The 13139-nt window shown below is 41.1% G+C and overlaps 1 protein-coding gene across 7 annotated transcripts in view; it reads right to left on the bottom strand.

Moving 5' to 3' along the window:
• The window catches only part of ARFGEF3 (ARFGEF family member 3), a 143181-nt gene that overhangs the window by 77688 nt on the left and 52354 nt on the right, over window positions 1-13139 (bottom strand). For 3 of the 7 annotated variants that reach the window (XM_070496127.1, XM_070496128.1, XM_070496131.1), the window contains one exon: window positions 630-752. The exons of 1 other annotated variant lie outside the window; for it this stretch is intronic. In XM_070496127.1, coding sequence (XP_070352228.1) covers window positions 630-752 — 123 coding nt within the window. Of the gene's footprint in view, window positions 1-629; window positions 753-3456; window positions 3589-13139 lie in introns of all 7 variants that reach the window. 3 more of the 7 variants (XM_070496124.1, XM_070496125.1, XM_070496126.1) reach the window with 2 other exon arrangements.

Raw genomic sequence — 13139 nt, 5'->3', positions numbered from 1 at the left:
TGAAAAAAACAGCAATTTTGAAGAGGAACTGTCCTCATCAACATTCCCAGAAGACAATATACACAAGAACCAGTTACATTTGCGTGCTTGCTAGAAAGGCTCATCTTGGACAACCTGTTCAAGTTTAGAGCAAAAGGCCCTGGTGGGCTTCATGCGGAGAGAGGACAAGCCCAGCTTTCCTAACACTGATGGCACAGCCGGTGAAGGAGACCCCGCCAGAATCTTCAGTTACACACACCAAACCTCACAGTACGGAATCAACTGCTATGTTTTTTTCTTAATTTCAAATTTACTTCCGTTATTTGTTAATATATCACAATATTTTTTATAAAAATTTTTAATATGTTTTAAAAAATGATTAAAAAAGAAAAATAAATTTTAAAATAACGACTAAAAAATGATAACACCATATGGAAAAACAACTCTCAAAGCTTTAGAATGAAACAGACAAAAATATATTTAAAGAATTAATTTACATAAATAAATGTTCTCCTAAACCAAGCCCGCCCTCTCTCCCGTTTCAGTAGGAGGCCGCCCTGGTGGGGCCAGGGGAACACAGCACACACAGCATGCAGGTGGACACAGACGCTGGCGAGACCGTGAGGACCGTGTGCACGCCGCAGGCTCACCGTGCTCTCCTGCCTCTGGCGCAACTGCAAAGTCAAGTCACTCAGCATCTGACTGAGAGTGGCCCGCACAGCAGTGTTTATGCTGCGCTGGTGGCAGCTACACACGTATGTCTCAATGCACACCTGGTAGGGAGATAAGACAGCAACACATGTCTGTAGGCATCAGTCCATCACCAACAAGCTGGAGAGGACGTTAGACCCTTTAAATAGAAAGTCAGCCTGACTCAGGACTAGTTATCAATGAGTCCTACACATATTTAAAATCCCCAGGAAATCTGCTTTCAAGCACATAGGAAAAGTAATATTTTCCTAAGGCTTATTCTCTTAGCAGCTTATTCTTCTGAGCATCAAAGGAGAATGCAAATTTGTGACTGTTAGATATGCCAAATAATCCTATCTAGAACAAACTCAGGTGACTGGAAATGAATCAGGAAAAGCTTTCTCCACAGCAACAGAGGGACAGAATGTATTAACTGCTGAGTTACGAAGGGTGCTCTCTAAACAAGTCTAACCCTGCATTAACTCCCCAGCTGTGGTGTTCTCCTAGAAATCTGATAAATGTGCTCATCAGCTGTGTCACCAGGCGGCATGGCTCCTGGTCAAATGCTGCCAGATGACCCAGCTGCATCTGAACAGGAGAACTGAGAATGCAATATGAGGCCTGGTAGGGTCACAGGCTGGGCTTCCCTTGGGAACTCCTGGCCTTGCTCCGGCCCTCTGAGAAGCTCTGCAAGCTCTGCTCACAGCCTTGTTACAGAAATGTTGGTTCCCACGGAGCTGAAACTCGGTGCTCCTAATCAAGGTGGCTCTCTGCCCACTGAGGTGGCTCTCAGCTTCCTACTCCTCAGCTAATACCTGAGGGCTCAAGACCAGCTGTGGGCCCCTGTGAACCGCACCTGCCTGCTGACCTGCTTTGGCTCCTGTCTCACATCCTGCTGGGCGAGCAGAATGTCAGGTATGGCCTATCTGGGTCTTGCGAGTCTGAACGTCAGGTTGAGCCTGAGAAGGCCTCCTGATGGCTGCAGCATCACGAAATCCCAATTTGAAACAAAGATCCCTTATTTGATGGTGATGATGTTAAATACCATGATCATTTTATTCTAATTCTTCTGGAAGCTACAGGGATGGGCATAATACATAATACATGCTCGCTTTAAATCCTCCCATGGTTTTCCCTCCAAAGTATGCTATCCTTTCCATTTTGTCAAGCATACTTAGCTCCACAGAAAGAAAACAAAGGGATTTAACGGACCTGAATTATTTTTCTAGGAATAACTCCAAGATTATCCACAATGAAAATACAAGGTTCTCACCTAAATGGAAAATTTAATTTGATGATTGATAACTGAGACGGGAGAGAGACTAAATGTTAACTTTTGTTGTTGCTACCACTTATGCTAGTGTTTTCTGCCAGGTCTCACTATAATAACCTTTTTGGTAAAATTAACCAGGTAAAGGTATATTTTACTAACAGTTTAATTTATCTCTTATTGAATGCTTAATATTCTAAATGAGCATTTAAAACTCAAAAGTGTATTTGGAAGTTGGTTTAGATTAATTCATTTTAAGTCAAAAAATAAGAGCAAGTTCCAAAATATTTTCTTTCAAACTATCAGGTAGGGCATATCGATTTTAAATTCATTTTCTCAAATGATCATGGATTATAACGTACTTGAAGGTATAATTTATACATACTGAGAAAAAAGTATGTGTTTTAATCCTGAAAGGCTTTTACCTTTGAATGTGATGAAATGGTTTAAAACTCTTGAAAACACATCTGAGTGCAGTGTTCACTTTGATGAGACAAATTCTCCGTGGTGTTATTAGGGGCACTAGGATGATTTGTGCCTCAGGACTTAATGGTTCTCTTTAAATCTTACATTCTCCCAAGAAGTCTTTGTAACTGTTGATCTTTATAAGATCTCTAAGCTCTGATATTATAAACTTGAGGGGGAATTTTAAGCCTTAGAAGCATTAAAGATGAGAGAGTAATCAATTTGAGAGCTGAACCACATATGGTATCACACAATTCTGAATACTGAGAGCCGTACCACTAAAGGAGCTCCCTTAAAAATGACGCCAGTCCCTTCAGAGCCACGGAAGAAAGCACACCGCAGGAACCGGACTTTAAATGACACAAGCAGCGCTGTGAACAGACGAGAGCTCCCCAGATGCCACAAGTATGTCTGAGCTTTAAGTGCACTGCTGTTTCAGTGTGCAGCTGCTCATCCCACAGGGCGACCCTGCAAGTGACTTGCTGCAGGAGGCGTTTTGTGACGGGAAAAGGACGCATGTTCACTCTGCTAAAAAAAGTATTAACCTACAAGGCTCATTCTACTAAAGTGGGAGTATAAACACTGAATGTGACAAAAGGCAGTCCTTTTAAATATAAAAAGACCACGTATCTGATCATATCACTACCTTCAGGTCCCCAGAAAGAAATGCCTTATCAGCTATCCTGACATCTTCTAAGGAAATGCTTCTTACACTTCTAGCCTACTAATAAACTGGCAAAAGGATAAGGTTAAGAGAACTAGGGTTTCCCTTATAGCCTGACCACTGTACTCAAGGCCAATGTGTTTTCACCTGGTGAATGTTCTTCCTCTGGGTTGGGCAGTGTAAAACCAGCATGTCAAATCAGAGACGCTAAGAGAATACCAAGTCCAAAGGCAGGCTGAGTTTCTGGAAAGGGCTCACCAACAACTTCTTTTCGTATCTCCAGTACCACTGATGCTTCCCATGCCCTCTGCTGTTATAGTGCAGAACTGACACTTAACAAGCCTCAGTCCTGCACGTAGGCCAGCGGCTCAAAGGGCAAGTCAAGTACCTTGTGAAAAGCCACAGGCCCCTGATGGCCAGGAAACACACGAAGACACAGGGCAGTGAGGAGTTTCGTAATGGACATTTTGATCATTTCATGCATTTGTGGACATCCAGCTTTACGGCATGCTAAACACAACTGAGAGCAAAAACACAAATCGTTAATGAAGGAACACAAACCCCAAAAGCAGAAGCACAAGGAACAAGAAAACACAAGTCTGCAAGCCAGCCATAAGCAACAGAAGTTTTATATCAAGTAAGTACACTGATAAATAACAGTACTAGGTTAAACCCAGGGTGAGTGACTTTTATTAAACATGAAGCAGCGTGGTGGAATGTGGCAGATATTCAATATTGGCCAAAGGGAAGACAAATTTTAAAGAAGCTACCACAACAGAAATTTGCCTAGCTTTCCAAAATACGTATGACCTTTGTTAAACTGTGCATTTACCTTCTCTTTCCTGTCTGAATGGGGTTAGTGGCATAGCTTTGTTACAACAGTGCATGATACTGAGTAATAAGTTCCACACAGAGAAGAGCTAGTAGGTTTCCAATTGGAAAATTTTTATGGAGATGAAAAAGAATTTATGGTGAAAAAAATGGAAAGGATCAGAGATTAAGCTATGAGAAAGCAGAAAAAATGTCTTTTTATAAAGGGAAAACTATGAACGCTGTTGATCACATTAGAACAAAAGAAAACTGTGATTATCACTACAAGTCTACACTCAACGTTGAATCATGATGACAACTCTGTGGCCAGGTCGTTTCTGGGTGACCAGCTGTAGCAGGTGGGTATGTGACGGGCACCTCATCAAATGGGTCCTGCTGATGCACACACACACCAGGTGAACTGAAATTTCCTTATTATTCCTAAGAAATATGTGCATAAGAAAGTCTGATCACCATGCTTGGATAGGGAAATTTGCTGGTTTTTCTTTTGGATCTCAACTTAAAGGGAAATTCTTAAGGTGCCCAGGCACAAGTGGACAACTCAGACTGCGACTTCTCTCTTCCTCCTCCTTGTCCTTCTTGGCTTAAGCAGGCCTATTAAAATGGTTTAAATTTCTGCCCCTTCCCGGGCAGAGCCTTTTGCTTGGCCTACAGAGGGTCTACTGAACCAGCCCAAAATGAAGTAGAGTGATCTCTGCATTGCTCCATGCGTCTTCTAAATCCAAATCAGTCCTTCCAGAGCCGTGCACGTCTGAGGTAAAGGAAAGTGTGGAAATTCCTCGCAAAAGGACTAGTTTGCTCAAGGCCCATCAGGCAGTAAGCAGCCAAAGAACAAACACCTCAGAGGAGTCAAACCAGAGTGAGTAAAGAGACCAGCTCCTGAGGAAGAAAAGAAAGGGTTTCCAGAAGGAAGAAAAGAAAGTTTCCAGGTGAAAAAGTGGAGAAGCTTCCTAGAATGGGATTTCCTTACTCCACTGGCCTCAGTGGTTTGAGACAACAGTCCGGGCTCCCTTGCCAGGAGGTGGGGTTACTTCTCCCAGTCTTAGAGAGAACATAAATGAGATGCTTCCAAGATAAACGGGTCAGGTCATCTGTGCTCTTGCCTTCTGGGTGTGTCTGGAGACTGTCTGCTCCCTAGTTGTAGAATATTTTATTGGAGGTACGGCTCAGAAATAATGTTACCACATTAGACTAAAAACAAAAAGTATCTCCGAACATTTCAAGAATTATAAGTCAGGGGCCGGCCCCGTGGCCGAGTGGTTGAGTTCGTGGGCTCTGCTTCGGTGGCCTGGGGTTTTGCCGGTTCGAGCCCTGGGTGCAGACATGGCACCGCTTGTCAAGCCATGCTGAGGCAGCGTCCCACATGTTACAACTAGAAGGACTGACATGCAAAAATACACAACTATGTACGAGGGGAGGGAAAAGGAAAAATGAAATCTTTAAAAAAGAATTATAAGTCAGCCCAATTAAAAAAATACTTTAGTGACAGCTAGAATCTTTAAATCGGAATCTTCAGCAGCAGGTCTTGAGCCTCCATGTTTTTAAGCTCCCTTGGGTAACAAGTGGAACCAGACTCCAGATCCTCTAAGGGCAATACAATGGTCAGAAAAGATAAACTAAGCATCTGTATGTAAAGACACGCAAGAAAGTGGCACATGCCTAGTGCTCACTTAAATCTATGGTCACAAAAAAAGTGCAATTCATCAACACTTCTGCTTCACGTGTAAAAACACCATACAGCTTTATCTAACTAAATGCCTCGGGAAAGGCCCAAGTGGGACAAGGCTCCTAAGAATTCCAGGCCGTTGCCAATATCACTATGGTGCGATTCTACTAACTTTCCCAAGACTGAGAGGAGCCAGGAAGCAATACAGCATCGTGGTCAACAGCACATACTTGAAATGTAAAACGTGGATTAGAATGTTGAGCTGTAGAAACTTGGGGAAGCAAATTAACCTCACTTTCCCCAGGATTCTTTATCCAGCTTGGTTGTGGTAAAGATTAAAAGAGAATGTACATAAAATGCTACCATTGACATGCCCTAGAGACTCAACCACTAGTAGCTACTATTATTAGCCAGCGTTTTGGATGTGAGGGATGGATGGGCAGATGGAGTGAAAGAGGGAGGTCTCGGAAAGTAAGAATCTTAGAGAAAAAAACAATGCTCTTTGAGACAGACTTGGCTTGACCTGACACCACGTGACAGGATCAATGACCGGAAGTTTCCCAATAAGTCAGTAAGACTGAACAAGCAAAGACACATTTATGAACTAGGCTTTCTCACCCTGAGAATCCCACAGAGGAGCCCTCAGTAGGCATGAGAACATGCCTCAAACCTTTCAATGGAACAGGGTCATTAACCATCTTCAAATTAGCGTCACAGAGCTTCTGGCTCTGATGCCACCAATTCCTTAACCACGAGACCTTGGCAATTTTTACTCCCACATCTGTTTCCTATATTAAGATTGCTATCCTTGGAAAACTCAACATATCTGCTAATTTGGGCATCATAGTAAGAGAAATCTTGGGCCTAGCTTTCAACCAATGAAGAGAAGGATTATGTATCCATATGGAGTTTTATTTTATTCATGAAATTTAACAGAAAACATATGTTGGGTATTTCATAATTGTCCACTCCTAAATCTGTGATATTTCTTATTCCTCCTGCATCATAAAAGACCCTGTTCTGAAAAACTTTCACTATTGCAGTTTAATGAAGCGAGTTAAAGGAAGATGCATAAATGAAGAGTGCCTCTCACTGACATTCTAAGCACTTAGGGACCTTCTTACAGTTTCAGCAGGACCTTGGGGAAACGGCCTCGTTCTCCATGCTTGAGTGCACACTCCTACTTCCTATCAACAGGTTTCAGGGGAAGCTCTATCCTCATGTAACAGTCAATGCACAGCAAAGACACGTCTGGATTCTTGCCCAACATCTCCACAGGAGTTTTAAATGGTTTATTTTAAGGTGTTTTTATACATTGTTTCCATAGCTATATCAAAACTGACAATAGGAGAAAAGAATTTGTTTTTCCTTTAAGTTAAAGACATTTTTTTCTTTTTTTCCAATTATTTTATTGAGGTGATAATGGTTTATAACACTGTGTATTTTCACGTGTACATTATTATTTATCAGTTTCTGTATAGAATGCATAGTGCTCACCACCATTAGTCTAGTTTTTATCTATATGTGGATATCACCGTAAATATGTGCCCCTTTAACCTTTTTGCTCACCCCCCAACCCCTTTCCTCTCTGGTAACCAGTAATCTGTTCTCTTTATTTATGTATTTATCATCTTCCACATATGAGTGAAATCATGCAGTATTTGTCTTTCTCTGTATGGCTTATTTCACTTAACATCACACCCTCAAGGTCCATCCATTTTGTTGTTCCCTATAAATTTTAGGATTCTTCTATTTCCATGAAGAATGTCATTGGGGTTCTGATTGGGATTGCATTGAATGTGTAGATTGCTTTAGGTAATACGGACATTTTAACTGTTTGTTCTTCCAATCCATGAGCATGGAATATTTTTCCTTTTCTTTATATTTTCTTCAATTTCTTTCAATAATGTCTTATAGTTTTCAGTGCGTAGCTCCTTCACCTCCTTGGTTAAATTTATTTCTAGATATTTTATTCTTTTTGTTGTGGTTGTAAATGGAATTGTATTCTTGACTTCTCTTTCTCCTAGTTCATAATTAGTGTACAGAAATGCAACTGATTTTTGTAAGTTTATTTTGTACCCTGAAACTTTGCTGTAGTTGTTGATTATTTCTAAGTTTTTTGATGGATTCTCTAGGGTTTTCTATATATAGAATCAAGTCATCTGCAAACAGTGAGATTTTCACTTCCTCCTTTCTGATTTGGATTCTTTTTATTTCTTTTTCTTGCCTAACTGCTCTGGTCCAAACTTCCAGTACTATGCTGAATAGAAGTAGTGAGAGTGGACACCCTTGTCTTGTGTCTATTCTCAGAGGGATGGCTTTCAGTGTTTCACTGTTAAGTATGATGTTGGCTGTGGGTTTGTCATATATGGCCTTTATTATGTTGAGGTACTTTCCTTCTATACTCATCTTATTGAGCGTTTTTATGATAAATAGATGTTGGATCTTGTCAAATGCATTCTCTGTGTCTACTGAAATGATCATGTGATTTTTATTCCTCATTTTGTTAATGTAGTATATCACATTGATTGATTTGAGGATATTAAACCATCCCCGTGTCCCTGGTACAAATCCTACTTGATCATGGCGTATGATCCTTTTAATGTATTGCTGTATTGGGGTTGCCAATATTTTGTTGAGGACTTTTGCGTCTGTGTTCATCAGTGATATTGGCCTGTAATTTTCCTTCTTTGCATTGTCCTTGCTTGGCTTTGGTATCACAGTAATGTTGGCCTCACAGAATGAGTTAGGAAACATTCTGTCCTCTTCAATCTTGTGGAATAGTTGGGAAGGATAGGTATTAAATCTTCTTTGAATGTTTGGTAGAATTCTCCAGAGAAGCCATCTGGTCCTGAACTTTTGTTTTTTGGGAGGTTTTTGATTACTGTTTTAATCTCTTTACTTGTGATTGGTCTATTCAAATTCTTTATTTCTTCTTGATCCATTTTTGAGAGCTTCTATGAATCTAGGAATTCATCCATTTCTTCTAGATTGTCCAATTTGTTGGCATATAGTTTTCTATAGTATTCTCATAATTCTTTGTATTTCTGCCATATCCACTGTAATTTCTCCTTTTTCATTTCTAATTTTATTTATTTGAGCCTTCTCTTTCTCTCAGTGAGTCTGGCTAAGGGTTTGTCAATTTTATTTTCTCAAAGAAACAGCTCTTAGTCTCACTGATCCTTTCTACTGTTTTTTAGTCTCTATTTCATTTTTTTCTTCTCTAATTTTTATTATTTCCCTCCTTCTGTAATTTGGCCTTTGTTTGTTCTTCTTTTTCTAGTTCTGTTGGGTGTAGTTTAAGGTTACTTGTTATTTGTTGAGGTAGGTCTGTATTGCTATGAATTTCCCTTAGAACCACTTTTGCTGCATCCTATAAGAGTTGGTATGTTGTATTTTCATTTTCATTTATCTCTGGGTATTTTTTTTATTTCCTCATTGATCCAATGGTTGTTCAGTACCATGTGGTGTAGCCTCTATGTTATTTGTGACTCTCCCAGATTTTTTCTTATAGTTGATTTCTAGTTTCATAGCATTGTGTTGGAAAAGATGCTTGATATGATTTCATTCTTAAATTTATTGAAGCTTGCCTTGTTTCCCAACATATGGTCTGTCTTTGAGAATGTTCCACGTGCATTTGAGAAAAATGTGTATTCTGCTGATTTTAGGTGGAACATTCTATAAATATCTATTAAGTCCATCTGATCCAGTGTTTCATTTAATTCCACTATTGTTGACTTGTTGACTTTCTGTCTGGATGATCTATCCACTGGTGTAAGTGGGGTGTTGAAATCCCCCGCTACTATTGTGTTGCTGTTAATTTTTCCCTTTAGGTCTGTTAATAGTTGCTTTATGTACTTTGGTGTTCCTCTGTTAGATGCATACATATTCATAAGTGTTATGTACTCTTGGAATGTCCCTTTTATCATTATATACTGTCCCTCTTGGTCTCTCATTGTCTTTTTTATCTTCAAGTCTGCTTCATCTGACATATGTACGGCAACACCTGCTTTCTTTAGTTTGCCATTTTCTTGGAGTATCATCTTTCATCCCTTCACTCTGAGCCTGTGTTTGTCCTTAGAGCTGAGATCCGTTTCCTGGAGGCAGTATATTGTTGGGTCTTGTTTTTTAATCCATCCAGCTACTCTGTGTCTTTTGATTGGAGAATTCAATCCATTTACATTCAGAGTGATTACTGATACAAGACAGCTTAATGCTGCCATTTTATCTCTTGTTTTCTGGTTGTTCTATATTTCCATTGTTTCTCTTCGCTTGTATTTCTGACTGCCATTTCAGTTTGGTGGTTTTCTATGAGGGTTTTCTCAGTTTTCTCTTTATGTATGATTTGTGACTCTCCTCTGATCTTTTTGTGTGGCAGTTACCATGAGGTCTGTATAAAAGATCTCATAGATGAGATAGTCCATTTTCTGACAGCCTGTTACCTCCATTAGCCTAAGGCAGGTTCCATCCCTCTCCTCGTCCCCTTCTATGTTTTTGTTTTCACAAATTACTATTTTTTGTGTTGTGAGTTTGGGACCAAATGGAGATGTTTATTGTTATTTTTGATGCTTTCTTTCCCTTTATCCTTTGTGTTATAATTAAGTCTTTGCTAACCTATTCTGATAGAGTAACTTTCTGATTTTGTCTGTCTATTTATCACCTTGCTCAAAGCTTTGTAAACCTTTGCCTTTTTGCTTCAGGTAGGAGGGCTCCCTTCATCATTTCTTGTAAGGCAGGTCTAGTGGCAATGAACTCCCTCAGCTTTTGTTTATCTGGGAAAGCTTTTATTTCTCCATCCCATCTGAAGGATAATTTTGCTAGATAGAGTATTCTTGGCTGATAGTTTTAGTCTTTCAGTATTTGCAATACATCATTTCACTCTCTCCTAGCCTGTGAGGTTTCTGCTGAGAGCCTGATGGGGGTTCCTTCGTAGGTTATTTTCTTCTGCCTTCCTGCCTTTAATATTTTTCCTTTGTCGTTGACTTTTGCCAGTTTTACTAATATATGCCCTGGAAAAGGTCTTTTTGCACTCATGTAATTAGGAGTTCTGTTGACTTCATGTACTTGTAAGTCCAGTTCCTTCACCAGGTTTGGGAAGCTCTCAGCTATTACTTCTTTAAACAGGCTCTCTGCTCCTTTCTCCTTCTCTTCCCACTCTGGGATACCTATATAATCCTTATGTTGTTTTTCCTATTGAGTCAGATATTTCTCAAAAAATTTCTTCAGTTTTTAAAGTCTTAGTTCTCTCTCCTCCTCCACCTGAAGCATTTCTATCCTCTAAATGATTCTTTCCTCCATAATGTCAGCTCTGTTTTTTAAGGTTTCTATATTGTTTTTTATCTCATTCATTGTGTTCATTATGTCCAGAATTTGTTTCATTTTTTTGGTACAGTTTCAATTTCTTTGGTGAAGTATTCCTTCTGCTCATTAATTTTATTCCTGAGCTCACTGAACTGTCTTTCTGAGTCTTCTTATAACTTGCTGAGTTTCTTTATGACAACTATTTTGAGTTCTCTGCCATTTAGATTATAAATTTCTGTGACTTCAGGATTGGTTTCTGGAAACTTGTCACTTTCCTTCTGCTCTGAAGTGTTGCTGTGGTTTTTCATGGTGTTTGAGGAAGTGAACGTCTGCTGGCACACTGGTGGTAGGATCAGGTCAGGTTCCACCTGCCACTGCTGAAGGAAAGCAGGAGCTGTGTTTCTGATCTTGCCCCATCTATTTGGAGTTGTGTGGGTATGGCTGCTCTGCATTTGTGTAGGCTGGCCACAGCCACTTGGCGGGCCACTCTTGTGAGGGTGGGGCCTCTGTGCCTCTGTCCTCAGCAGACAGGTTGTGCAGGCCAGCATGGTGCTCACTGGTGGCTTGGCTGAGCTATTGTGCTTGGTGGGCAGGGCACCTTTGTGGGGGCCAACCTGTGCCTCCTTGGTGGGGAGCGCTCCCACTGGCAGGGCCGCTGCAGCACGGTGGGTGCTTCTGCAGGCCAAGGCAACGTTTGTGACCCTGCCAGGCTCCCTCTACCTTCTCTTAGAGTCACACCAACTGCTGTGTGAGGCTCTGTGATCTGGCTCACTGCTGCCAGCAAGGGGCAGGCGTGTGCTCTTCCATCTCCACTGTGACCCGGGGATCAAGTACACCCACTTTCAGATGTGTAGCAGTGTGAGTCTCTCAGGCATCCTGTTGTGCTGTGTGGGTATCCTCCATTGGCCAATGACTGTCCATTTAGTTGTAATTCAGAGGGGGAGAGACAAAGGGAACAGCTCATTCCACCATGTTGCTGATGTCACCCCCCCCCATGCTCATTTTATGCCAGATCATATAAACATGGAATGGGGTGGAGGGCATGCTCCTCCCTTTCTAAAGGCTGACAACAGGCCTTATTGGTGAAAATACATTTGTAGCAGATTAAATTGTTAAAGTATTTAAGAAATAAGTTTGAGACATATCAAGCATGGACAAATGGGAGGGGGAGATGTGGAGGTGATTTGGCAGGAGGAAATGATGAAAGAGAAGATACCAGGGATTAGGAGAAAAGCTTGTACTTTTTAGGGGAGGCGTCCCCATCAAGAGGATGCTGTTGCGGTCTGGGGCTCCATACTCTTGGGGGGTTGATCAGCCATGGCAGAGACACAAGGCAGCTCTCACCTGGGTTTTAGGTCCATAAACCTGGCAGAATATCATCTAAAATGAGATTATACCAATATTCCCTTGTGGCAGTGCTTCTCAAACTTTAATATGCGTATGAATCACATGGGGCTCTCAGTACAGAGCAGATTCTGGTTCACAGGTCTGGGCTGGGGTCTGAGGTTCTGCATTTCTCATGAGCTCCAAGGTGCTGATGATGCACCTGGTTGGTAGCCCATGTGACAATTCACTTCAATATGGTTTTAAAACAAAGCTTGGTTAGAGGGAACAGTAGCCATCAGAGCAGTTATTATCAACTTGACTACAGTAGAATCACTGGGGAGCTTTTTCAAAACGTGTATGCCCAGGTCACTCCAAGAGCAAAAAACTCAGAATTTCTGGGGCAGCCCTAGGCATCTTATTTTTGCCACCACTTCTCAAGTGATTCTAACCTGCAGCCTTCAACGAGAATCACCAACTTAAAAGTAAGGCCTCTAAAGATTTGCACCCGTTAGTATCCCATATGTGAGAGAGTAAGCTTCAGCAGTGGAAGGAAGAAAAATCAAAGTTCAATCAAGTAGCTACCCAAAATAGTCAGCCCTACATAGGAACCTTTGTAAGCCTGTCTCCTGTTGTGATGTTTAATGACTGTTGGTAGTGAAGTGATGCATACAATTCTCTTGATAAAAAGATACATTTTAAAGACAAAGACAAGATTAGTTTAACTTCAACCCTGTGTCTGCAGGGTATTTGTGCCTGAGCATGTTTGGAATGGGTGAAGAGGCAGCCCCTCTGGGATGACCACAGTCTACACAGGGGCAAGCAAAGGTACCCCAGGAGTGGGCCTCCCACAGCCAAGCTGATGACAGCACATGCTGCACAGTGTAAAGACCAAAAGCTCAGTTGTATGGGCCAGTCTTGCATGCTAGTTCTACCACTTTCTAGCTATG

Source organism: Equus asinus, chromosome 24 (assembly GCF_041296235.1).
Source record: "Equus asinus isolate D_3611 breed Donkey chromosome 24, EquAss-T2T_v2, whole genome shotgun sequence".
In the NCBI taxonomy this organism is placed as follows: domain Eukaryota; kingdom Metazoa; phylum Chordata; class Mammalia; order Perissodactyla; family Equidae; genus Equus; species Equus asinus.
Note: the sequence above shows the minus strand (reverse complement) of the source record. Positions and strands in the feature narration are given on the sequence as shown.